The 27,397-nt window shown below is 35.6% G+C and overlaps 2 protein-coding genes across 3 annotated transcripts; one reads left to right on the forward strand and one right to left on the reverse strand.

The window, feature by feature from the left end:
- The first annotated feature begins 41 nt into the window (after nucleotides 1–41).
- f2r (coagulation factor II (thrombin) receptor) lies at nucleotides 42–25,182 on the forward strand. The gene is made up of 2 exons (XM_042488404.2): nucleotides 42–652; nucleotides 22,477–25,182. Exons 1-2 carry the CDS (start codon nucleotides 583–585, stop codon nucleotides 23,694–23,696), a joined length of 1,290 nt encoding a protein of 429 aa, XP_042344338.2. The 5' UTR covers nucleotides 42–582; the 3' UTR covers nucleotides 23,697–25,182.
- Nucleotides 18,382–27,360, reverse strand: LOC148189776 (uncharacterized). 2 transcript variants are annotated; one of them, XM_088076859.1, is made up of 6 exons: nucleotides 26,123–27,360; nucleotides 25,856–26,001; nucleotides 25,655–25,716; nucleotides 25,413–25,523; nucleotides 25,227–25,328; nucleotides 18,382–18,869 (listed from the first exon to the last, which is right to left on the reverse strand). In XM_088076859.1, the coding sequence occupies exons 1-6, from the start codon at nucleotides 26,231–26,233 to the stop codon at nucleotides 18,769–18,771; spliced, it is 633 nt and encodes a 210-aa protein (XP_087932985.1). In that variant the 5' UTR covers nucleotides 26,234–27,360; the 3' UTR covers nucleotides 18,382–18,768. The 2 variants fall into 2 exon arrangements, with proteins under 2 accessions (XP_087932985.1, XP_087932986.1); XM_088076860.1 differs by lacking the exon at nucleotides 18,382–18,869 and adding an exon at nucleotides 24,655–24,983.
- Nucleotides 27,361–27,397: the final 37 nt, after the last annotated feature.

Consider the following 27,397-nt stretch of genomic DNA (forward strand, 5'->3'; position numbering starts at 1 on the left):
TTACAAAGTTCTTTGACAAACCTCAGAGTTAATAAAACAATTTAGTCAGTAATGCAGACAAAGAGTGAAGGCAGACTAAGGTAGGGAATTTGGGGCAGAGACATATTAGATAAATGCGGCAACAGAAAGGCAATAGACGCAGAACACTGATAATAACAACAATAATAATCAGGGCGGAATTAAAAAAAAGAATGTAAAAAGATAGAGATAGAAGTAGAGGCTAAACAACAATGTGCATAATAAATTACAGATGTCTACAATCATCAGTATTGTTTATTATTTTTTCTTTTATTTCTTTTTTCTTTTTTTTATCAGTTTTTTTTTAATCAACAACCACTTTCTGTATTTGTTTGACGTTCTGTTTCTGTAGAGACAGATATTTCCATCTTCAGCTTGAAGTCACCGGTACATATTGTTTCTGTGTAATGGGGAGGAGATGTGCAGCAAAGGGGAGGCGGAGTATCCACACTGCACTGTAATGACATGTGATGCTGACAAAAAAAAAATCATTCACTCTAAAGTCAAACAGATAACTGTAACCCTCTCATAACTGTTAAACATTTGGAGGATATACAGAGAGCCATGGTTGACTTATCAGTAGGGTTGTTGGTGTTGTTTTCTCTCCAGGGCTCAGCGCTCGCCTCCCAAAATGGTAAGTTGCTTTCTGAACCATATATGTGTCATTAATAAATTATCATGCTTTTTTAAAAAAAAAAATGGCTACAGTTTGTACAGTAAAGGCTTGTACTCTGCTGGGTTATACAAATATTAGAAAGGTTAACACTTTGCATATTTGTGTCATGCCTTAGATTAGAAATAAGTGTGACATCTCCTATTTTAACAGTTAATTCAATCGAACCACACAGTAGCTCAAAATCGTCTTCAGGTTGGACGATAACCTACAGTAAATACTGTAGGCTGGAATATTGGAAATGCTTTTTAAGCAGGACCCACCCTGCATTCACCTTTCCAGCAAGCCTTAACAATTTAATAACTGAGTAACTGAGACTAAAACATGATTTGTATCAGTGAATATGTAATTTTGTCAGTCTGACTAGTGACACAGCAGCAGGTCATGGACAGTAGTAATAAATAAATACATTTACATTAGTAATGTACCTGAGAGCATACTTGTGCTTGAGTATTCTAAGTGTATGCTACCTTAAACATCCACTCCACTACACCAATTCGATGTACTAATAGTTTACTTGGGTCATTCCATTTAGTGCAGCTCTCTGTTTCCGCTCCCCTAAAAGAACATTAACAGGCACAGGGGTCATTTTTCTCCACTGAGTACTTCCATTATGCCGCTAGTTATATTCGGGTTGTTTTTAGGTTGTCTGTATATCCTGTCAATTCCCGTGGACGTGATATTTAAAGATTTTGGTGGTCATAGGTCAAAGGTAAAGGTCACTGTGACCTTGTGTGTCTCATTCTTGTGAACTTGAATTTCTCCAAATTTGGCACAAATCTTTGGACTAAAGGATGAACTGATAAAGTATTGGTGATCAAAGGTCAAAGTCACAGTGAACCTTTGATTCGTCTCATTTGTGTAAAAACAATATCTCATGTATTTCTTGAAATTGGAAAAAAAAGGTGTCTGCTTGGAATGAAGAGTGAACTAAAGTGAGTACAATCCGGTGGCCAAAGGTCAAAGATAAACGTCAAGATGAACTCAAAAACCTTTTTGTCTGGCCATAGATAAAGAATGAATACACTCAAATTGCACACAAATGTCTTATAGAATATGATGATGAAGCTCCGGCATTTTATATCCAAAAGGTAAAATGTCAACTGTGACGGCGGCATATCCCTGTCAATAATTGCGAGCAGAATATCCCTCCTCGGATCGTATCTGCACGCGCAGATCTCTTTTGTGTGCGCGAGGAGGGAAATTCTGCTTGTAATTTTTGACAGTGACATGCCGCCATATACTACGATGTGTTGGTGACGTTTTTGGTGATATTTTGGGTCATTGTCCATGGCATGCCATACTATGGCATTTTGGCATCATTTTTGACAGCATACTATACAAGGATGTTTGGGTGATACATACTTCACCATGAAATTTCTTGGTCATTTTTGATGAGATTCTATACTATGACTTTCCGTGGAATTTTGTGACATTTTTGACTATATACCATAATGATGATGATGTTTTGGGGTCGTTATAGATGACATAATCAGGTATGTTTCGGTCGTGTTTTGAGACATTTTTGACGGTATAATATACTATGAAGTATTTTTGACGTTTTGGGTCATTTTTAACAACATACTATAATATGATGTTTACGGTTGCCTTATTTGAAGATATACTATAGTATGTATAGTAAAACAGCTGAACACATCGTATTAAAGCAAGGCGTAACACGTTATAGAAAAGAATGTCGAAGAAAACATAGCATTGCATGTTTTACATAACGTGTTAAAAAAATTTACAAAAATGCTATACTATAGTAGGGCGAAAAATGGCAAAATGTGACACATCCAAAAACAGCTGAAAACCACATAAAATAGCATGCCGAGACATACCATAGTAAAGGATGTTGCAAAAACGACCAAAAACACCATGAAATAGCAGGACGAAGAAATGACCAAAACTGCAGTGCTTAGAGTATGGTAAAAATTGTCATAATATGACATGTCCAAAAAAACTGCTGAAAACCACATAAAACCATGTAAAATAGCATGTCAAGACACGCCATAGTACAGGATGTTGCGAAAGCGGCCCAAAACACCATAAAATAGCGTGTTTGTTGCTGGCCATTTTTGCACCATCCTATGCTATGGCGTGTCTTGCATTGTTATTTTATGTGGTTTTATTTGGCTTGCACTGTTTTTGGACATATCATATTTTGACATTTTTTACCATACTCCAGTACTGCAATTTTGGTCATTTTATCGCCATACTATATTATGGGTTTTTGGCCTTTTTTGCAACACCCTATGCTATGGCATGTGCCAGTGTGCTATTTTACATGGTGGTTTTCAGCTGTTTTTGGGACATGCCAAATTTTGCCATTTTTTGCCTTACTATAGTCTTGCATTTGTAGTCATTTCTTCGACATGCCAAATTATGATATTTTTGGCCCTTTTTGCAACTTTCTATGACACGGCACGTCTTGGCAGGCTATTCTAAGCTGTTTCCAGCTGTTTTTGGGACATGTCAAATTTTGCCTTTATTCGCCTTACTATAGTCTTGCATGTATGGTCATTTTTTCGACATGCCAAAGTGGGATGTTTTTTGCCCTTTGTGCAAGTTTCTATGCTATGGCGTGTCTTTCAGGCTATTCTACGCTGTTTCCAGCTGTTTTCAGCTGTTTTTGGGATATGTCAAATATTGACATTTTTCACCTTACCATAGCGTTGAATTTGTGGTCATTTATTCAGTATACCAAATCATGATGTTTTTGATCAGTTTTGCAAATTTCTATGCTATGGTGTGTCATGGCAGGATTTTATAAGCTGTTTCCAGCTGTTTTAGGGACATGTTAAATTTTGAAATTTTTTGCCTTTTTGTCATTTTTTCGACATAAAAAATTATGATGTTTTTGGCCCTTTTTGCAACTTTCTATGCTATGGTATCTCTTGGCAGGCTTTTCTAAGATGTTTACAGATGTTTTTTAGACGTCAAATTTTTTCTATTGTCCTGCATTTCTGGTCATTTTTTCAACATGCCACATCATGATGTTTTGGGCCCTTTTTGCAATTTTCTGTGCTATGGCGTGTCTTGGCAGGCTATTCTAACCTGTTTCCAGTTCTTTTCAGCTGTTTTTGGGACTAATTTAAATTCTGACATTTTTTGCCTTACTATAGTCTTGCCTTTTTGTTCATTATTTCAACATAAAAAATCATGATGTTTTTGACCCTTTTTGCAACTTTCCATGCTATGGAGTGTTTTGAGTGTTTTATGCTGTTTTCAGGTGTCTTCAGCTGTTTTTTGGAAATGTCTTATTTTGAAAGTGAAATATTAGTGAAATATTCCGGTGTTTTTGACAGTTTTTGCAACATTCTATGCTATGGCGTGTCTTTACACGCTATTTTATGCTGTTTTGAGGTGTTTTCAGCTGTTTTTTGAACATGTCATATTTTGACATTTTTGCCATACTATAGCCTTGCCTTTTCGTTCAATTTTCTTGACATGCATTATTAGCGTCTTTTTGGCAGTTTTTGCAAGATTCTTTGCATTGGTATGTTTTTGCAAGTTATTTTATGCTGCTTTGAGGTGTTTTCAGCTGTTTTAAAAAATGTCATATGTTGACATTTTTGCCATACCTTTTCGGTCATTTTTTTTTTTACATGCATTATTCGTGTTTTTTTAATAGTTTTTGCAACATTCTATGCTATGGCGTGTCTTTGCACGCTATTTTATGCTGTTTTGAGTTGTTTTCAGCTGTTTTTGAGACATGTGTCATGTGTCATATTTTGACATTTTTGCCATACTATAGCCTTGCCTTTTCGGTCAATTTTTTTTAACATGCATTATTCAGATGTTTTGACAGTTTTTGCAAAATTCTATGCTATGGCATGTCTTCACACGCTATTTTATGCTGTTTTGAGGTGTTTCCAGCTGTTTTAAAAAATCTCACATTTTGACATTTTTGCCATACTATAGCCTTGCCTTTTTGGTCATTTTTTTGACATGCATTATTTGGGTGTTTTTAATAGTTTTTGCAACATTCTATGCTATGACGTGTCTTTGCACTCTATTTTATGCTGCTTTGAGGTGTTTTCATCTGTTTTTTGAACATGTCATATTTTGACATTTTTGCCATACTATAGCCTTGCCTTTTCGTTCAATTTTCTTGACATGCATTATTAGCGTCTTTTTGGCTGTTTTTGCAACATTCTATGCTATGGCATGTCTTTGCACGCTATTTTATGGTGTTTTGAGGTGTTTTCAGCAGTTTTAAAAAATCTCATATTTTGACATTTTTGCCATACTATAGCCTTGCCTTTTTGGTCAATTTTTTTTGACATGCATTATTCGTGTTTTTTTAATAGTTTTTGCAACATTCTATGTTATGGCGTGTCTTTGCACACTATTTTATGCTGTTTTCAGGTGTTTTCAGCCTTTTTAAAAATGTCATATTTTGACATTTTTGCCATACTATAGCCTTGCCTTTTCGGTAATTTTTTTGACATGCATTATTCATGTTTTTTTAATAGTTTTTGCAACATTCTATGCTATGGCATGTCTTTGCACGCTATTTTATGCTGTTTTCATGTGTTTTCAGCTGTTTTTGAGACATGTCAAATTTTGACATTTTTGCCGTACTATAGCCTTGCCTTTTCATTCAATATTTTTGACATGCATTATTTGGGTGTTTTTCACAGTTTTTGCAACTTTCTATGCTATGGTGTGTCTTGGCACGCTATTTTATGCTGTTTTGATGTGTTTCCAGCTGTTTTTTTTAACATGTCATATTTTAACATTTTTGCCATACTATAGCCTTGCCTTTTCGTTCAATTTTCTTGACATGCATTATTTGGGTGTTTTTGACAGTTTTTGCAACTTTCTGTGCTATGGTGTGTCTGTGCACGCTATTTTATGCTGTTTTCATGTGTTTTCAGCAGTTTTAAAAAATCTCATATTTTGACATTTTTGCCATACTATAGCCTTGCCTTTTTGGTCAATTTTTTTTGACATGCATTATTCGTGTTTTTTTAATAGTTTTTGCAACATTCTATGCTATGGCGTGTCTTTGCACGCTATTTTATGCTGTTTTCAGGTGTTTTCAGCCTTTTTAAAAATGTCATATTTTGACATTTTTGCCACATTTTTTAAAAATGTATTATTTGGGTGTTTTGGGCAGTTTTTGCAACATTCTATGCTATGGCATGTCTTTGCACGCTATTTTATGCTGTTTTCATGTGTTTTCAGCTGTTTTTGAGACATGTCAAATTTTGACATTTTTGCCATACTATAGCCTTTCCTTTTTGGTCATTTTTTAAAAATGTATTATTTGGGTGTTTTGGGCAGTTTTTGCAACATTCTATGCTATGTCGTGTCTTTGCACGCTTTTTTATGCTGTTTTGAGGTGTTTTCAGCTGTTTTAAAAAATCTCATATTTTGACATTTTTGCCATACTATAGCCTTGCCTTTTCGGTCATTTTTTTTGACATGCTTTATTTGGGTGTTTTGACAGTTTTTGCAACTTTTTGTGCTATGGTGTGTCTTTGCACGCTATTTTATGGTGTTTTGAGGTGTTTTCAGCAGTTTTAAAAAATCTCATATTTTGACATTTTTGCCATACTATAGCCTTGCCTTTTTGGTCATTTTTTTGACATGCATTATTTGGGTGTTTTTGACAGTTTTTGCAACTTTCTGTGCTATGGTGTGTCTGTGCACGCTATTTCATGCTGTTTTCATATGTTTTCAGCTGTTTTAAAAAATCTCATATTTTAACATTTTTGCCATACTATAGCCTTGCCTTTTCAGTCAATTTTCTTGACATGCATTATTTGGGTGTTTTTAATAGTTTTTGCAACATTCTATGCTATGTCATGTCTTTGCACGCTATTTTATGCTGTTTTGAGGTGTTTTCAGCTGTTTTTAAAAATCTCATATTTTGACATTTTTGCCATACTATAGCCTTGCCTTTTCGGTCATTTTTTTGACATGCATTATTTGGGTGTTTTGACAGTTTTTGCAACTTTCTGTGCTATGGTGTGTCTGTGCACGCTATTTTATGGTGTTTTGAGGTGTTTTCAGCAGTTTTAAAAAATCTCATATTTTGACATTTTTGCCATACTATAGCCTTGCCTTTTCGGTCATTTTTTTTGACATGCATTATTTGGGTGTTTTTGACAGTTTTTGCAACTTTTTGTGCTATGGTGTGTCTTTGCACGCTATTTTATGCTGTTTTGAGGTGTTTTCATCGGTTTTTTGAACATGTCATATTTTGACATTTTTGCCATACTATAGCCTTGCCTTTTCGGTCATTTTTTTGACATGCATTATTTGGGTGTTTTTGACAGTTTTTGCAACTTTTTGTGCTATGGTGTGTCTTTGCACGCTATTTTATGGTGTTTTGAGGTGTTTTCAGCAGTTTTAAAAAATCTCATATTTTGACATTTTTGCCATACTATAGCCTTGCCTTTTCGGTCATTTTTTTTACATGCATTATTCATGTTTTTTTTAATAGTTTTGCAACATTCTATGCTATGTCATGTCTTTGCACGCTATTTTATGGTGTTTTGAGGTGTTTTCAGCTGTTTTTAAAAATCTCATATTTTGACATTTTTGCCATACTATAGCCTTGCCTTTTCGGTCATTTTTTTGACATGCATTATTTGGGTGTTTTTGACAGTTTTTGCAACTTTCTGTGCTATGGTGTGTCTGTGCACGCTATTTTATGGTGTTTTGAGGTGTTTTCAGCAGTTTTAAAAAATCTCATATTTTGACATTTTTGCCATACTATAGCCTTGCCTTTTCGTTCAATTTTCTTGACATGCATTATTTAGGTGTTTTTGACAGTTTTTGCAACTTTTTGTGCAATGGTGTGTCTTTGCACGCTATTTTATGCTGTTTTGAGGTGTTTTCATCGGTTTTTTGAACATGTCATATTTTGACATTTTTGCCATACTATAGCCTTGCCTTTTCGGTCAATTTTTTTTGACATGCATTATTCGTGTTTTTTTAATAGTTTTTGCAACATTCTATGCTATGTCGTGTCTTTGCACGCTATTTTATGCTGTTTTGAGGTGTTTTCAGCTGTTTTAAAAAATCTCATATTTTGACATTTTTTCCATACTATAGCCTTTCCTTTTTGGTCATTTTTTGACATGCATTATTTGGGTGTTTTAATAGTTTTGCAACATTCTCTGCTATGGTATGTCTTTGCACGCTATTTTATGGTGTTTTGAGTTGTTTTCAGCTGTTTTAAAAAATCTCACATTTTGACATTTTTGCCATACTATAGCCTTGCCTTTTTGGTAATTTTTTTGACATGCATTATTTGGGTGTTTTGGGCAGTTTTGCAACTTTTTGTGCTATGGTGTGTCTTTGCACGCTATTTTATGGTGTTTTGAGGTGTTTTCAGCAGTTTTAAAAAATCTCATATTTTGACATTTTTGCCATACTATAGCCTTGCCTTTTCGGTCATTTTTTTGACATGCATTATTTGGGTGTTTTTGACAGTTTTTGCAACTTTCTGTGCTATGGTGTGTCTTTGCACGCTATTTTATGCTGTTTTCAGGTGTTTTCAGCTGTTTTAAAAAATCTCATATTTTGACATTTTTGCCATACTATAGCCTTGCCTTTTCGTTCAATTTTTTTTGACATGCATTATTCGTGTTTTTGACAGTTTTTGCAACTTTTTGTGCATTGGTGTGTCTTAGCACGCTATTTTATGCTGTTTTGAGGTGTTTTCATCGGTTTTTTGAACATGTCATATTTTGACATTTTTGCCATACTATAGCCTTGCCTTTTCGGTCAATTTTTTTTGACATGCATTATTTGTGTTTTTTTAATAGTTTTTGCAACATTCTGTGCTATGTCGTGTCTTTGCACGCTATTTTATGCTGTTTTGAGGTGTTTTCAGCTGTTTTTAAAAATCTCATATTTTGACATTTTTGCCATACTATAGCCTTGCCTTTTCGTTCAATTTTCTTGACATGCATTATTTGGGTGGTTTTGACAGTTTTTGCAACTTTCTGTGCTATGGCGTGTCTGTGCATGCTATTTTATGGTGTTTTGAGGTGTTTTCAGCAGTTTTAAAAAATCTCATATTTTGACATTTTTGCCATACTATAGCCTTGCCTTTTCGGTCATTTTTTTTGACATGCATTATTCATGTTTTTTTAATAGTTTTTGCAACATTCTATGCTATGTCGTATCTTTGCATGCTATTTCATGCTGTTTTGAGGTGTTTTCAGCTGTTTTTTGAACATGTCATATTTTGACATTTTTTGCCATGCTATAGCCTTGCCTTTTCGTTCAATTTTCTTGACATGCATTATTTAGGTGTTTTTGACAGTTTTTGCAACTTTTTGTGCAATGGTGTGTCTTTGCACGCTATTTTATGCTGTTTTGAGGTGTTTTCATCGGTTTTTTGAACATGTCATATTTTGACATTTTTGCCATACTATAGCCTTGCCTTTTCGGTCAATTTTTTTTGACATGCATTATTCGTGTTTTTTTAATAGTTTTTGCAACATTCTATGTTATGGCGTGTCTTTGCACGCTATTTTATGCTGTTTTCATGTGTTTTCAGCTGTTTTAAAAAATCTCATATTTTGACATTTTTGCCATACTATAGCCTTGCCTTTTCGGTCATTTTTTTTGACATGCATTATTCATGTTTTTTTAATAGTTTTTGCAACATTCTATGCTATGGCTAGTCTTTGCACGCTATTTTATGCTGTTTTCATGTGTTTTCAGCTGTTTTTGAGACATGTCATATTTTGACATTTTTGCCATACCTTGCCTTGCCTTGCCTTTTCGGTCAATTTTCTTGACATGCATTATTTGGGTGTTTTTAATAGTTTTTGCAACTTTCTATGCTATGGTGTGTCTTGGCACGCTATTTTATGCTGTTTTGATGTGTTTCCAGCTGTTTTTTTTAACATGTCATATTTTAACATTTTTGCCATACTATAGCCTTGCCTTTTCGTTCAATTTTCTTGACATGCATTATTTGGGTGTTTTTGACAGTTTTTGCAACTTTCTGTGCTATGGTGTGTCTGTGCACGCTATTTTATGGTGTTTTCAGGTGTTTTCAGCAGTTTTAAAAAATCTCATATTTTGACATTTTTGCCATACTATAGCCTTGCCTTTTTGGTCAATTTTTTTTGACATGCATTATTCGTGTTTTTTTAATAGTTTTTGCAACATTCTATGCTATGTCGTGTCTTTGCACGCTATTTTATGCTGTTTTGAGGTGTTTTCAGCCTTTTTAAAAATGTCATATTTTGACATTTTTGCCATACTATAGCCTTGCCTTTTTGGTCATTTTTTGACATGTATTATTTGTGTTTTTAATAGTTTTTGCAACATTCTATGCTATGGCATGTCTTTGCACGCTATTTTATGCTGTTTTCATGTGTTTTCAGCTGTTTTTGAGACATGTCAAATTTTGACATTTTTGCCATACTATAGCCTTGCCTTTTTGGTCATTTTTTAAAAATGTATTATTTGGGTGTTTTGGGCAGTTTTTGCAACATTCTATGCTATGTCGTGTCTTTGCACGCTTTTTTATGCTGTTTTGAGGTGTTTTCAGCTGTTTTAAAAAATCTCATATTTTGACATTTTTGCCATACTATAGCCTTGCCTTTTCGGTCATTTTTTTGACATGCATTATTTGGGTGTTTTTGACAGTTTTTGCAACTTTTTGTGCTATGGTGTGTCTTTGCACGCTATTTTATGGTGTTTTGAGGTGTTTTCAGCAGTTTTAAAAAATCTCATATTTTGACATTTTTGCCATACTATAGCCTTGCCTTTTTGGTCATTTTTTTGACATGCATTATTTGGGTGTTTTTGACAGTTTTTGCAACTTTCTGTGCTATGGTGTGTCTGTGCACGCTATTTTATGCTGTTTTGAGGTGTTTTCAGCTGTTTTAAAAAATCTCATATTTTGACATTTTTGCCATACTATAGCCTTGCCTTTTCGGTCAATTTTCTTGACATGCATTATTTGGGTGTTTTTAATAGTTTTTGCAACAGTCTATGCTATGGCGTGTCTTTGCACGCTATTTTATGCTGTTTTGAGGTGTTTTCAGCTGTTTTAAAAAATCTCATATTTTGACATTTTTGCCATACTATAGCCTTGCCTTTTCGGTCATTTTTTTGACATGCATTATTTGGGTGTTTTTGACAGTTTTTGCAACTTTCTGTGCTATGGTGTGTCTTTGCACACTATTTTATGGTGTTTTGAGGTGTTTTCAGCTGTTTTCAAAAAATCTCATATTTTGACATTTTTGCCATACTATAGCCTTGCCTTTTCGTTCAATTTTCTTGACATGCATTATTTAGGTGTTTTTGACAGTTTTTGCAACTTTTTGTGCAATGGTGTGTCTTTGCACGCTATTTTATGCTGTTTTGAGGTGTTTTCATCGGTTTTTTGAACATGTCATATTTTGACATTTTTGCCATACTATAGCCTTGCCTTTTCGGTCAATTTTTTTGACATGCATTATTTGGGTGTTTTTGACAGTTTTTGCAACTTTTTGTGCTATGGTGTGTCTTTGCACGCTATTTTATGGTGTTTTGAGGTGTTTTCAGCAGTTTTAAAAAATCTCATATTTTGACATTTTTGCCATACTATAGCCTTGCCTTTTTGGTCATTTTTTAAAAAAGGATTATTTGGATGTTTTTGACAGTTTTTGCAACATTCTATGCTATGTCGTGTCTTTGCACGCTATTTTATGCTGTTTTGAGGTGTTTTCAGCTGTTTTTAAAAATCTCATATTTTGACATTTTTGCCATACTATAGCCTTGCCTTTTCGGTCATTTTTTTGACATGCATTATTAACGTCTTTTTGGCAGTTTTTGCAACATTCTTTGCATTGGTATGTCTTTGCACGCTATTTTATGCTGTTTTGAGTTGTTTTCAGCTGTTTTAAAAAAATGTCATATTTTGACATTTTTGCCATACTATAGCCTTGCCTTTTCGGTCATTTTTTTGACATGCATTATTTGGGTGTTTTTGACAGTTTTTGCAACTTTTTGTGCTATGGTGTGTCTTTGCACGCTATTTTATGGTGTTTTGAGGTGTTTTCAGCAGTTTTAAAAAATCTCATATTTTGACATTTTTGCCATACTATAGCCTTGCCTTTTCGGTCATTTTTTTGACATGCATTATTTGGGTGTTTTTGACAGTTTTTGCAACTTTCTGTGCTATGGTGTGTCTTTGCACGCTATTTTATGCTGTTTTCAGGTGTTTTCAGCTGTTTTAAAAAATCTCATATTTTGACATTTTTGCCATACTATAGCCTTGCCTTTTCGTTCAATTTTTTTTGACATGCATTATTCATGTTTTTTTTAATAGTTTTTGCAACATTCTATGCATTGGTATGTCTTTGCACGCTATTTTATGCTGTTTTCAGGTGTTTTCATCTGTTTTTTGAACATGTCATATTTTGACATTTTTGCCATACTATAGCCTTGCCTTTTCGGTCATTTTTTTTGACATGCATTATTCATGTTTTTTTTAATAGTTTTTGCAACAGTCTATGCTATGGCGTGTCTTTGCACGCTATTTTATGCTGTTTTGAGTTGTTTTCAGCTGTTTTAAAAAAATGTCATATTTTGACATTTTTGCCATACTATAGCCTTGCCTTTTCGTTCAATTTTCTTGACATGCATTTTTTGGGTGGTTTTGACAGTTTTTGCAACTTTCTGTGCTATGGCGTGTCTGTGCATGCTATTTTATGGTGTTTTGAGGTGTTTTCAGCAGTTTTAAAAAATCTCATATTTTGACATTTTTGCCATACTATAGCCTTGCCTTTTCGGTCATTTTTTTTGACATGCATTATTCATGTTTTTTTAATAGTTTTTGCAACATTCTATGCTATGGCTAGTCTTTGCACGCTATTTTATGCTGTTTTGAGGTGTTTTCATCTGTTTTTTGAACATGTCATATTTTGACATTTTTGCCATACTATAGCCTTGCCTTTTCGTTCAATTTTCTTGACATGCATTATTTAGGTGTTTTTGACAGTTTTTGCAACTTTTTGTGCAATGGTGTGTCTTTGCACGCTATTTTATGCTGTTTTGAGGTGTTTTCATCGGTTTTTTGAACATGTCATATTTTGACATTTTTGCCATACTATAGCCTTGCCTTTTCGGTCAATTTTTTTTGACATGCATTATTCGTGTTTTTTTAATAGTTTTTGCAACATTCTGTGCTATGTCGTGTCTTTGCACGCTATTTTATGGTGTTTTGAGGTGTTTTCAGCAGTTTTAAAAAATCTCATATTTTGACATTTTTGCCATACTATAGCCTTGCCTTTTCGGTCATTTTTTTGACATGCATTATTTGGGTGTTTTTGACAGTTTTTGCAACTTTTTGTGCTATGGTGTGTCTTTGCACGCTATTTTATGGTGTTTTGAGGTGTTTTCAGCTGTTTTAAAAAATCTCATATTTTGACATTTTTGCCATACTATAGCCTTGCCTTTTCGGTCAATGTTCTTGACATGCATTATTTGGGTGTTTTTGACAGTTTTTGCAACTTTCTGTGCTATGGCGTGTCTTTGCACGCTATTTTATGGTGTTTTGAGGTGTTTTCAGCAGTTTTAAAAAATCTCATATTTTGACATTTTTGCCATACTATAGCCTTGCCTTTTCGGTCATTTTTTTTGACATGCATTATTCATGTTTTTTTAATAGTTTTTGCAACATTCTATGCTATGGCTAGTCTTTGCACGCTATTTTATGCTGTTTTCATGTGTTTCCAGCTGTTTTTGAGACATGTCATATTTTGACATTTTTGCCATACTATAGCCTTGCCTTTTCGGTCATTTTTTTGACATGCATTATTTGGGTGTTTTTGACAGTTTTTGCAACTTTTTGTGCTATGGTGTGTCTTTGCACGCTATTTTATGCTGTTTTGAGGTGTTTTCAGCAGTTTTAAAAAATCTCATATTTTGACATTTTTGCCATACTATAGCCTTGCCTTTTCGGTCATTTTTTTTTACATGCATTATTTGGGTGTTTTTAATAGTTTTTGCAACATTCTATGCAATGGTCGTGTCTGTGCACGCTATTTTATGCTGTTTTGAGGTGTTTTCAGCAGTTTTAAAAAATCTCATATTTTGACATTTTTGCCATACTATAGCCTTGCCTTTTCGTTCAATTTTTTTGACATGCATTATTCATGTTTTTTTAATAGTTTTTGCAACATTCTATGCTATGGCTAGTCTTTGCACGCTATTTTATGCTGTTTTCATGTGTTTTCAGCTGTTTTTGAGACATGTCATAGTTTGACATTTTTGCCATACTATAGCCTTGCCTTTTTGGTCATTTTTTTGACATGCATTATTTGGGTGTTTTTGACAGTTTTTGCAACTTTCTGTGCTATGGTGTGTCTTTGCACGCTATTTTATGCTGTTTTGAGGTGTTTTCAGCAGTTTTAAAAAATCTCATATTTTGACATTTTTGCCATACTATAGCCTTGCCTTTTTGGTCATTTTTTTGACATGCATTATTTGGGTGTTTTTTATAGTTTTTGCAACATTCTATGCATTGGTATGTCTTTGCACGCTATTTTATGCTGTTTTCAGGTGTTTTCAGCTGTTTTAAAAAATCTCATATTTTGACATTTTTGCCATACTATAGCCTTGCCTTTTCGTTCAATTTTCTTGACATGCATTATTTCGGTGTTTTTGACAGTTTTTGCAACTTTTTGTGCAATGGTGTGTCTTTGCACGCTATTTTATGCTGTTTTGAGGTGTTTTCATCGGTTTTTTGAACATGTCATATTTTGACATTTTTGCCATACTATAGCCTTGCCTTTTCGGTCAATTTTTTTTGACATGCATTATTCGTGTTTTTTTAATAGTTTTTGCAACATTCTGTGCTATGTTGTGTCTTTGCACGCTATTTTATGCTGTTTTGAGGTGTTTTCAGCAGTTTTAAAAAATCTCATATTTTGACATTTTTGCCATACTATAGCCTTGCCTTTTCGGTCATTTTTTTGACATGCATTATTTGGGTGTTTTTGACAGTTTTTGCAACTTTTTGTGCTATGGTGTGTCTTTGCACGCTATTTTATGGTGTTTTGAGGTGTTTTCAGCAGTTTTAAAAAATCTCATATTTTGACATTTTTGCCATACTATAGCCTTGCCTTTTCGTTCAATTTTCTTGACATGCATTATTTGGGTGTTTTTGACAGTTTTTGCAACTTTTTGTGCTATGGTGTGTCTTTGCACGCTATTTTATGCTGTTTTGAGGTGTTTTCAGCAGTTTTAAAAAATCTCATATTTTGACATTTTTGCCATACTATAGCCTTGCCTTTTCGGTCATTTTTTTTGACATGCATTATTCATGTTTTTTTAATAGTTTTTGCAACATTCTATGCTATGGCGTGTCTTTGCACGCTATTTTATGCTGTTTTGAGGTGTTTTCAGCTGTTTTAAAAAATCTCATATTTTGACATTTTTGCCATACTATAGCCTTGCCTTTTCGTTCAATTTTCTTGACATGCATTATTTAGGTGTTTTTGACAGTTTTTGCAACTTTTTGTGCTATGGTGTGTCTTTGCACGCTATTTTATGCTGTTTTGAGGTGTTTTCAGCTGTTTTAAAAAATCTCATATTTTGACATTTTTGCCATACTATAGCCTTGCCTTTTCGGTCATTTTTTTTGACATGCATTATTCATGTTTTTTTTAATAGTTTTTGCAACATTCTATGCTATGGCTAGTCTTTGCACGCTATTTTATGCTGTTTTCATGTGTTTTCAGCTGTTTTTGAGACATGTCATAGTTTGACATTTTTGCCATACTATAGCCTTGCCTTTTTGGTCATTTTTTTGACATGCATTATTTGGGTGTTTTTGACAGTTTTTGCAACTTTTTGTGCTATGGTGTGTCTTTGCACGCTATTTTATGCTGTTTTGAGGTGTTTTCAGCAGTTTTAAAAAATCTCATATTTTGACATTTTTGCCATACTATAGCCTTGCCTTTTTGGTCATTTTTTTGACATGCATTATTTGGGTGTTTTTTATAGTTTTTGCAACATTCTATGCATTGGTATGTCTTTGCACGCTATTTTATGCTGTTTTCAGGTGTTTTCAGCTGTTTTAAAAAATCTCATATTTTGACATTTTTGCCATACTATAGCCTTGCCTTTTCGTTCAATTTTCTTGACATGCATTATTTAGGTGTTTTTGACAGTTTTTGCAACTTTTTGTGCAATGGTGTGTCTTTGCACGCTATTTTATGCTGTTTTGAGGTGTTTTCATCGGTTTTTTGAACATGTCATATTTTGACATTTTTGCCATACTATAGCCTTGCCTTTTCGGTCAATTTTTTTTGACATGCATTATTCGTGTTTTTTTAATAGTTTTTGCAACATTCTGTGCTATGTTGTGTCTTTGCACGCTATTTTATGCTGTTTTGAGGTGTTTTCAGCAGTTTTAAAAAATCTCATATTTTGACATTTTGCCATACTATAGCCTTGCCTTTTTCGGTCATTTTTTTGACATGCATTATTTGGGTGTTTTTGACAGTTTTTGCAACTTTCTGTGCTATGGTGTGTCTGTGCACGCTATTTTATGCTGTTTTCATGTGTTTTCAGCAGTTTTAAAAAATCTCATATTTTGACATTTTTGCCATACTATAGCCTTGCCTTTTCGGTCATTTTTTTGACATGCATTATTTGGGTGTTTTTGACAGTTTTTGCAACTTTTTGTGCTATGGTGTGTCTTTGCACGCTATTTTATGCTGTTTTGAGGTGTTTTCAGCTGTTTTAAAAAATCTCATATTTTGACATTTTTGCCATACTATAGCCTTGCCTTTTCGTTCAATTTTTTTTGACATGCATTATTCGTGTTTTTTTAATAGTTTTTGCAACATTCTATGCTATGTCGTATCTTTGCATGCTATTTTATGGTGTTTTGAGGTGTTTTCAGCTGTTTTTGAGACATGTCATATTTTGACATTTTTGCCATACTATAGCCTTGCCTTTTCGGTCATTTTTTTGACATGCATTATTTGGGTGTTTTTGACAGTTTTTGCAACTTTTTGTGCTATGGTGTGTCTTTGCACGCTATTTTATGCTGTTTTGAGGTGTTTCCAGCAGTTTTAAAAAATGTCATATTTTGACATTTTTTGCCATACTATAGCCTTGCCTTTTTGGTCATTTTTTTGACATGCATTATTTGGCTGTTTTTGACCATTTTTGCAACTTTCTGTGCTATGGTGTGTCTTTGCACGCTATTTTATGCTGTTTTCATGTGTTTTCAGCAGTTTTAAAAAATCTCATATTTTGACATTTTTGCCATACTATAGCCTTGCCTTTTTGGTCATTTTTTTGACATGCATTATTTGGGTGTTTTTGACAGTTTTTGCAACATTCTATGCATTGGTATGTCTTTGCACGCTATTTTATGCTGTTTTCAGGTGTTTTCAGCTGTTTTAAAAAATCTCATATTTTGACATTTTTGCCATACTATAGCCTTGCCTTTTTGGTCATTTTTTTGACATGCATTATTCGTGTTTTTTTAATAGTTTTTGCAACATTCTATGCTATGTCGTATCTTTGCATGCTATTTCATGCTGTTTTGAGGTGTTTTCATCTGTTTTTTGAACATGTCATATTTTGACATTTTTTGCCATGCTATAGCCTTGCCTTTTTGGTCATTTTTTTGACATGCATTATTTGGGTTTTTTTGGGCAGTTTTTGCAACATTCTATGCTATGGCGTGTTTTTACATGCTATTTTATGCTGTTTTGGGGTGTTTTCAGCTGTTTTAAAAAATGTCATATTTTGACATTTTTGCCATACTATAGCCTTGCCTTTTCGTTCAATTTTCTTGACATGCATTATTTGGGTGTTTTTGACAGTGTTTGCAACCTTTTGTGCTATGTCGTGTCTTTGCACGCTATTTTATGCTGTTTTGAGGTGTTTTCAGCTGTTTTAAAAAATCTCATATTTTGACATTTTTGCCATACTATAGCCTTGCCTTTTCGTTCAATTTTCTTGACATGCATTATTTGGGTGTTTTTGACAGTGTTTACAACCTTTTGTGCTATGGCGTGTCTTTGCACGCTATTTTATGCTGCTTTGAGGTGTTTCCAGCTGTTTTAAAAAATGTCATATTTTGACATTTTTTGCCATACTATAGCCTTGCCTTTTTGGTCATTTTTTTGACATGCATTATTTGGGTTTTTTGGGCAGTTTTTGCAACTTTCTATGCTATGGTGTGTCTTTGCACGCTATTTTATGCTGTTTTGAGGTGTTTCCAGCAGTTTTAAAAAATGTCAAATTTTGACATTTTTGCCATACTATAGCCTTGCCTTTTCGGTCATTTTTTTGACATGCATTATTTGGGTGTTTTGGGCAGTTTTTTTTAACATTCTATGCTATGGCGTGTCTTTGTACACTATTTTTAGCTGTTCCCACCTTTTTTTGGGACTTGTGAAATTTTGACATTTTTCGCCTTACCATAGTCTTACATTTTTGGTCATTTTTTTGACATAGCAAATTATGATGTTTTTGGCCCTTTTTGCAACTTTCTATGTTATACGTTGTCCTGACAGGCTATTCAAAGCTGCTTCCAGCTGTTTTTGGACATGTCAAATTTTGACATTTTTCCCCTTCGTATAGTTTTTCATTTTTGGTCATTTTTTCGACTTTCCAAATTATGATTTTTGTGGCCTGTTATGTGTCCTTTAATGGATGAGTGGAAAGGAGACATCAACACAACAAAGAGAAGATGGCATAAAGAAAATGATTTATTGGAAACCACTACTTACAAAAATTCTAAATTGTGGAGAAGGAGGGTGGGATGAGGGGTTGTGCCAAATAAATAATAGAGAAATACAATAGAACAGGGGCTAAGCTGAATCTAGCCTTTAAAATAAACTCAAACAAAACCTGACTCAATTATCTTAAAAAAGAAGCTTAACCAAAAATATATACAGAGGCGGCACAACCATAAAACCTAGTGTTTCTAGACAATAAGACTTGCATGAGTGAAAAATGTATGGGGTACCCCATCTTACCAATCCACACCCTCACTCCACCAACCTAGTTAACTAAGGAAACTCCAGGTGTATGGCAGCATTCAACACCACAGCAGCTCCAGCAGGCAGAGAGTGCGATCAGTGCAGGCAAAGTCCTTTTATGAGAGAGCCTTTGGTGTGATTGGCCAGTTTGGAAGAGCCCACACCACACAGTTGCAGGCCAATCAGGTTGATGGCACCTGGCAGAAGAGGAGGTGAGAGAGAGAAAACCAGGAGGGAAAGACACAAACAAAACATAACTGCACAGTGCCCACCTTCCCCAACAGCCTGGCATGTAACAGGCCTTTTTTGCAACTTTCTATGCTATGGCAGGTTTTGGCAGGCTATTTTTAGCTGTTTACAGCTGTTTTTGGGACATGTGAAATTTTGACATTTTTTGCCTTACTATAGTCTTGCATTTTTGGTCATTTTTTTTGGACATGCCAAATTATTATGTTTTTGGTCCTTTTTGCAACTTTCTATGCTATAGCATGTTTTGGCAGGCTATTATAGGCTTTTTCCAACTGTTTTCAGCAGTTTTTGGGACATGTCAAATTCGCCTTCCTATAGGGCGAAAAAGTCTTGCATTTTTGGTCATTTTTTCGACATGCCAAATTATGACGTTTTTGCCTCTTTTTGGAAATTTCATGTCGAAAAAATGACCAAAAATGCAAGACTATAGTAAGGCAAAAAATGTAAAAATTTGACATGTCCCAAAAACAGCTGAAAACAGCTGGAAACAGCTTAGAATAGCCTGCAAAGACACGCTATCACATAGAAAGTTGCAAAAAGAGGTAAAAATGTCAGAATTTGGCATGTCGAAAAAATGACCAAAAATGCAAGACTATAGTAAGGTGAAAAATGTCAAAATTTCAAATTTGCAAAATCAGCTGAAAACAGCTGAAATTGCTTAGAATAGCCTGCCAAGACATGCTATAGCATAGAAGTTGCAAAAAGGGGCAAAAACGTCATAATTTGGCATGTCGAAAAAATGACCAAAAATGCAAGACTATAGTAAGGCGAAAAATGTCAAAATTTGACATGTCCCAAAAACAGCTGTAAACAGCTGTAAACAGCTTAGAATAGCCTGCCAAGACACGCCACAGCATAGAAATTTGCAAAAAGAGGCAAAAACGTCATAATTTGGCATGTCGAAAAAAATGACCAAAAATGCAAGACTATAGTAAGGTGAAAAATGTAAAAATTTGACATGTCCCAAATACAGCTGGAAACAGCTGGAAACAGCTTAGAATAGCCTGCCAAGACACGCCATCGCATAGAAAATTTGCAAAAAGAGGCAAAAATGTCAGAATTTGGCATGTCAAAAAAATGACCAAAAATGCAAGACTATAGTAAGGTGAAAAATGTCAAAATTTGACATGTCCCAAAAACTGCTGAAAACAGCTGGGAAAAGCCTATAATAGCCTGCCAAGACATGCTATAGCATAGAAAGTTGCAAAAAGAGGCAAAAATGTCAGAATTTGGCATGTCGAAAAAATGACCAAAAATGCAAGACTATAGTAAGGTGAAAAATGTCAAAATTTGACATGTCCCAAAAACTGCTGAAAACAGCTGGGAAAACCCTATAATAGCCTGCCAAGACACGCCATAGCATAGAAATTTGCAAAAAGAGGCAAAAACGTCAGAATTTGGCATGTCGAAAAAAAATGACCAAAAATGCAAGACTATAGTAAGGCGAAAAATGTCCAAATTTGACATGTCCCAAAAACAGCTGGAAACAGCTGGAAACAGCTTAGAATAGCCTGCCAAGACACGCCATCGCATAGAAATTTGCAAAAAGAGGCAAAAATGTCAGAATTTGGCATGTCAAACAAATGACCAAAAATGCAAGACTATAGTAAGGTGAAAAATGTCAAAATTTCAAATTTGCAAAATCAGCTGAAAACAGCTGAAATTGCTTAGAATAGCCTGCCAAGACATGCTATGGCACAGAAGTTGCAAAAAGGGGCAAAACGTCATAATTTGGCATGTCGAAAAAATGACCAAAAATGCAAGACTATAGTAAGGCGAAAAATGTCAAAATTTGACATGTCCCAAAAACAGCTGGAAACAGCTTAGAATAGCCTGCCAAGACACGCCATCATATAGAAATTTGCAAAAAGAGGCAAAAACGTCATAATTTGGCATGTCGAAAAAATGACCAAAAATGCAAGACTATAGTAAGGCGAAAAATGTCAAAATTTGACATGTCCCAAAAACTGCTGAAAACAGCTAGAAAAAGACTATAATAGCCTGCCAAGACATGCTATAGCATAGAAATTTGCAAAAAGAGGCAAAAACGTCATAATTTTGCATGTCAAAAAAAATGACCAAAAATGCAAGACTATAGTAAGGCGAAAAATGTCAAAATTTCAAATTTGCAAAAACAGCTGAAAACAGCTGAAATTGCTTAGAATAGCCTGCCAAGACATGCTATGGCACAGAAGTTGCAAAAAGGGGCAAAAACGTCATAATTTGGCATGTCAAAAAAATGACCAAAAATGCAAGACTATAGTAAGGCGAAAAATGTCAAAATTTGACATGTCCCAAAAACAGCTGGAAACAGCTTAGAATAGCCTGCCAAGACACGCCATCATATAGAAATTTGCAAAAAGAGGCAAAAACGTCATAATTTGGCATGTCGAAAAAATGACCAAAAATGCAAGACTATAGTAAGGCGAAAAATGTAAAAATTTGACATGTCCCAAAAACAGCTGGAAACAGCTGGAAAAAGCCTATAATAGCCTGCCAAAACATGCTATAGCATGGAAAGTTGCAAAAAGAGGCAAAAACATCATAATTTGGCATGTCGAAAAAATGACCTATTTTTTACAACATGCCAAATTATGATGTTTTTGGCCCTTTTTACAACTTTCTATGCTATGGTGTGATTTGGCAGGCTATTCTAAGCTGTTTCCAGCTGTTTTCAGCTAATTTTGCAAATTTGAAATTTTGACATTTTTCGCCTTACTATAGTCTTGCATTTTGGTCATTTTTTCTCCATGCCAAATTATGATGTTTGTGGCCCTTCTTGCATTTTTGATCATTTTTACGACATTCGGAATTATGTGGTTTTTGGCCTTTTTTGCAACTTTCTAGGCTATGGCATGCTAGTCTTGGCATGCTTTCCTAAGATGTTTACAGATGTTTTTGGGACATGTCAAATTGTGATATTTTTCGCCTTACTATAGTCTTGCATTTTTGGTCATTTTTTCGACATGCCAAATTCAAAAGTTTTTGCCTCTTTTTGCGACTTTCTATGCTATAGCATGTCTTGGCAGGCTATTCTGAGTTGTTTCCAGCTGTTTTGGGGATATGTCAAATTTTGCCATTTTTTGCCTTGCATTTTTGATCATTTTTTTAACATGCCAATTTATGATGTTTTTGGCCCTTTTTGCAATACTATAGTATGGTGAAAAGTGTCAAAACATGACATGTTCCAGAAACAGCAGAAAACCACATAAAATCAAATCCCGAGACACGATATTGCATAGAATGTTGCAAAAAATGGCCCAAAACACCATAATATAGCATGTTGAAAAAATGACCAAAAATGCATCTACTAATTTATTGCAAAGTTTGACACATTTATTTATTATTTCTTATTATCTTTTTTCCCTTTCTTTCTGAAAGGAACTAAACCAATTTCACTAAGGCAAATGTTTAAATACTTTTGAGAGGCACCCAAAAACAGCAAAAGAAAACTGATGTTGCTCCTGGATTCAACAGGTTCAGTCTGAATGGTGCATTTACATAGAATTTTTCACATGAAAATAAGTTTGTCCTCTTTCTTTCTCTTCTTTAAAGGCTCTGCGCCCTTCCTGCGGACTTTTTCTGGACACTTTGTGATGGTCACTGATGAGCCTATAGACTATGTTGACCTGTCTGTGTTAGACAGTTTGAAGGATGACGGGGGTTCTGGTTCAGGATGGGAGCAGGAACCAGTTAAAAAACATGGTCCACACCGCCAACCCCGGAAGCATTATTTTGTCTCAGATGAAGCTAAAAGTTTCCTCCAGGGTCGCCTGGCAACAACCTTTGTCCCAACAGTCTACACCCTCGTTCTTATCATCAGCGTGCCCCTTAATGTTGTTGCTATGGTGATGTTTATGCATCACAGCCGCCCCAGAAAACCGGCGATCATCTACATGCTGAACTTGGCCTGTGCTGACCTGTTGTTCGGCCTGCTCCTTCCCTTCAAGATCGCCTACCATTACCATGGCAACAACTGGATCTATGGCTCCTTCATGTGCAGAGCTGTCACAGCAGCTTTCTACTGCAACATGTACTGCTCCATCCTGCTCATGACGTGCATCAGCATTGACCGATTCCTGGCAGTGGTTTACCCCATGAACTCGCTGACGTGGCGCAGCCCTCAGACAGCTTCAGCTGTGTGTGCTGCTATGTGGTTGTTGGCCCTTGGAGGCGTTTCCCCTCTCCTTATCTCTGGACAAACCATTTATTTGTCAGATTTGGGCATCACCACCTGCCATGATGTTCAGGATGTGGAAGAATTACAAGCTTACTATCTTTATTTCTTCCCCATCTATTCTTCCATCTTCTTCTTCATCCCTCTTGTCTTCACTGCTGTCTGTTATGTGCGTATCATTCAGGCTCTGGCAGCGGCCAACGTTGAGAACCGCTCTAGAAAGACTCGAGCTGTGGTGATGGCTGCGGTCGTGCTGGTCGTGTTTGTAGTCTGCTTTGCCCCCACCAACATCATCCTGATGGTTCACTACGTTCAGCTGTCCCACAAGTCCAGCGACAGTTCTTACCAAGCATACCTGCTCTCCATGTGTGTAGGCAGCCTCAGCTGCTGTCTGGATCCAGTCTTGTATTACTTTGCCTCCTCTCAGTGCCAGAAGCAGGTGGCAGCACTGCTCAGGTGTAGGCAACCAGAACAAGCAGCAAGCAGCTCTCGAACACAGAGCACAAGGACCAGCGGGCGGAGAGACAGCGTCAAGTCATACAAGATGGAGAGCGTTCAAACTAACCCGGGGAGCCAGTACAGCAGGCTGGTGGCTTAGTGACATTGGGCCTGCTTCTGAAAGACTTTCAAACTTGGACCTTTATTTAAACCTTTACCAAGTAAATTCTGGATCCAAAAAGTTTTTCCAGTGCCTCTTAATGCTGGACTTATTTGCGCAAAATTTGCTTCTTTGATGAATTACATTAAAGGTCCAGTGTGTAGGATTTAGGGGGATACGCTGGCACAAATTGACAAGCCTATAATACATGTTTTCTTCAGTGTATAATCACTTGAAATCATCCACAAAGGTTGCCATGTTGCACTGCCATGTTGCTGTAGTAGTCCAGACTGGACCATTTGCCAATTTGCAACAGCCACAGAAGTTATCAGCCCCTCCACAATGAGCCAAACAGCAATGGGGGGAAAAAGTTTTAACATGAAACTGCTGTATTCTGTGTTTTTACCGGTTTAAATCATGGGTCTGTGTTCTGAAGACGAAGAGACCTCTGCAGATAATTCAGCTTCTAGTAAAAAACTTCTAAATGTCTGGATCTTAATTTTTTCCAGAAAAAAGGTGAACGCACATTAGCAAGTGCTGGGCTAGTATCCTGTCTGTGATGAGACAGTGTTTTTATGGTTTTAACAATCAAGTCTCTTTGTTTAAGAGAGCAAGAAACCTCTGAAGATAATTCAGCTCCCACTAAAAACTTCCTGAACAATAAATGCTTAAGGTGTCCTAACAGGGAGTTCCCGCTTGGCACATGGGAGAAGTTTCAGCTGGTTGCAGTCAGTAATCTTTACCACTAGATGACACTAAATCCTACACACTGCTCCATAAAATAAATAAAAATAAAAATATTTTAAAAAAAAAATTTTTTTTAAAAATCCACAAGTATGACAGTGTGTCATATGTTTGATTCACTTCACAGACAGCTTGGCACAACATTTTCAGCCATTATTTTCCAGATTTGCTTTTCATATTCTTTTTTTTCAGTAAATCAGAGGAATTAAACAAATAGCATATAACAATAATTAAGTTTTAATCTGCAAAACATTATACGTGATGTAATAACCACATTTCTGTAAGAAAAAAATGGTGGTTTGACACCTCAGTTTTCATAATGCAATTCAGTTTATCATCTGTTATAGGTTTTTAAAAGTAAAATCATTAATCACCTGTTGCACTGGCATTCAAAGCACAGATAATTCAATCAAAACAAACTACTTCACTTTACATGAATTTGCTTAATACAAATGTTGTATATGCTGTAAATGCTGTATCTTATTGTATTTTTTTTTTTTATTGCCGATCATTCTGTGCTCTCTTTTTCGTCAGGGCAGAGCTCTGAAACACAGGAAAACATAAAGGCAAACTGTAAGGAGAGAAAGCAAATATTCCCTGACCATCATGGAAAGTGTTGGCATTGTACCTTAAGTTTGCTATAAGAAGTCATAGTGTAAAAATATTGACTTTTACAATGCAACATCGCCACCTTGTGGAAACTTGTGTAAGTTGTTGTGTACAATAAAGACTCCCAGGTCAAGCTCTTTTTAGCATTCATTATCAGGTTACTGAAGACTTACTGACCTGTTTTACCATCGTAGCTGTGGAAGTTCTCTGGGAAGGTCAGACATCCAACTTGTTTCTTGAAAATTTCAACATCTTTGGGATCTATTTTTCCAGTCCTTGCTGAAAGAGGAGGTAGATTTTAAAAAGAGAAACAACATTTTAAACTGACTGACTGACTGTGTTAACAACCAATGTGGAACTTACTGAATTGCAGGATGTATCTACCAGTGACGTCCCCATTTCGAAAGGTGTCTGTCCACAGCAGGCAGTCAGAGCAAGTCTGTAGAATATGTCCTTTGTGGTCTGACAGATTTTCTTTAAAAGTGGACAGCAGGCAAACAATTAATTATACAAAATTACTTATATGGTCTGATCTGTTGTTGAGGATACTCTGTGCTCTTATTCGTCCTCACAGTAAAGAAATAAGATCATCTCATGTTACTTACTACGAAATGTAGTGGCAATTCCTGAGATTGTTGCATTTACCTCCCCAGAGATACACCGATCACTAAGAAACAAGAATAGACTGTGACAGAGCTTTTTCACAAGATTAAAATGTAACATGCTGTTTGAAAAGGTATGAAATAGTTCTGCAAAATCTATTAAAGGATGATTCTACCCAACATATTCAAAAACACCAAACTTACAAGCAGTGATCCCCCCAACGTAATGTCACAACTTCACTGTCAGAGGTGGGAGCCAAGTCTATCCAGGAGCTTTTCAGAGACTCCAGTGCCTTGTGATATGCCTTGGGGTCACCAGCTCCCATCACATACACCCATTTTCCAAAAATCTTCACATAGAAAAGTCAATAATTATTAAACTATAATGAAAATATCTGAGTGTTCTTAATGATAATATGCTTTTTAATATAAAATCAAGCATCACTGGGATAAATAAGACAGAAAACCTACCAGTTTAGGGTCCTCTGGCATAAAAGGTTTGACCAGGTCCTTACAGTCAGGTGCAGATGCAGCACTGAGGGAAGAGAGAGCCAACAGAAACACAACAACATACAGAGCCATGGCCAGACGGAGGTATGAGGATGAGGGATGGCAGCACTGCAGAGGATGTCACTGAAGCTGCAACAGAAAACTTCTAACACAGATTCATTTTCTCTCTGGGGTACCGCACACAAAAAAAGGTTGTTGTGCAAGTGCTAATAAAGTGGAGGAGGGGGGTTCTACATACTCAGATACACAAGGAAAGCTTTTTTTTAATGACCTTGCGGACCCATGCAGATTTCTTTTGCTAAGCGCTGAATAGCCAGCTCATTAGTCCTCTGTTGCCCGTAGCGCTGCCCCTGAATGAACTCAGGACAAGTGCCAAACTTCTCTTGGATTGTTGGGACATTTAAAAGGACCTGAAGAAGGCTGTCTCCCTGCGGGTCTGAGAAGACTCCTTGTGGCGACAGTTTAAGAGTTTGACGTCTTCTTTCTCCCCCTAACAGTGACGTTACCCAGCAACAGTCTTTGTTGAAGTTTCTGAGAACAGCAGTGCATTTGGGAAGAACTGTAGCAGTTTTGATGAGGCGTTTAGTCTTGACACATGGGTGAGGAGAGTGTCTTAATCTTTTCTTGTATTCAAAAAAGGTTTAAGAAATGTTGGAGCCAAACACTTTAGTATATTTTCACTGCGTTACCTTAATGTTAATGGAAACAGGAAAATTTAGCTATTTTCAGTTATATCACTCTCATCAAAGCCACACTCCACTGACAAAAACAGGGATTTAGCATCGCTGAATACAGGGACTGCTTTGCATGTGTTAGTGTAAGTGTTGAGTCCTGATTTACCAAAATCACACAATAACACAAACTAACTAAATGATCAAAGCAGTGGTGGGTCAGCAGCTCCCGTGTTCAGTGAGCTAAAATGATTGTTTTGTCAGGGGAGTCTGGTGGCTTTGACAAGAGCAAAGATAGGGGCTTCTTCCCTTCGAATGGGCGGTCTAACAAAAAGGTAGAGTGATGAAAATACTTACAGTATAGCGTACACTTAAACTGATATTGATTTTTTTTAGGTGGCTTGTTCTTTAGGTGGCTAAAATACATTTTGTTGCTGGCCCCCATCAACAGCAGTACATTGCTTTGCTTTGAGGCAGTACTCCAGCCTTCCTCTTCAAACTAAGGGTGTGCCGACTGAAATTTACTGTAGATAATACACTGGCAATGGAAAAGTACCACATACAG

This window comes from Plectropomus leopardus, chromosome 4 (assembly GCF_026936395.1).
Source record: "Plectropomus leopardus strain MGB_pleo_1.0 chromosome 4, ASM2693639v1, whole genome shotgun sequence".
Taxonomy (NCBI): Eukaryota; Metazoa; Chordata; class Actinopteri; order Perciformes; family Serranidae; genus Plectropomus; species Plectropomus leopardus.

What these genes read in the sequence shown, in the direction of transcription:
- f2r (XM_042488404.2), top strand. Translation starts at nt 583, where the DNA reads ATGGTTGACTTATCAGTAGGGTTGTTGGTGTTGTTTTCTCTCCAGGGC. An exon ending in AGCGCTCGCCTCCCAAAATG is followed by an intron (nt 653 to 22,476) that starts GTAAGTTGCTTT and finishes TCTTCTTTAAAG; the next exon opens with GCTCTGCGCCCTTCCTGCGG.
- LOC148189776 (XM_088076859.1), bottom strand. Translation starts at nt 26,233, where the DNA reads ATGGCTCTGTATGTTGTTGTGTTTCTGTTGGCTCTCTCTTCCCTCAGT. An exon ending in TGCCAGAGGACCCTAAACTG is followed by an intron (nt 26,002 to 26,122) that starts GTAGGTTTTCTG and finishes TTCTATGTGAAG; the next exon opens with ATTTTTGGAAAATGGGTGTA. An exon ending in CAGCTACGATGGTAAAACAG is followed by an intron (nt 18,870 to 25,226) that starts GTCAGTAAGTCT and finishes CTCTTCTGCCAG; the next exon opens with GTGCCATCAACCTGATTGGC.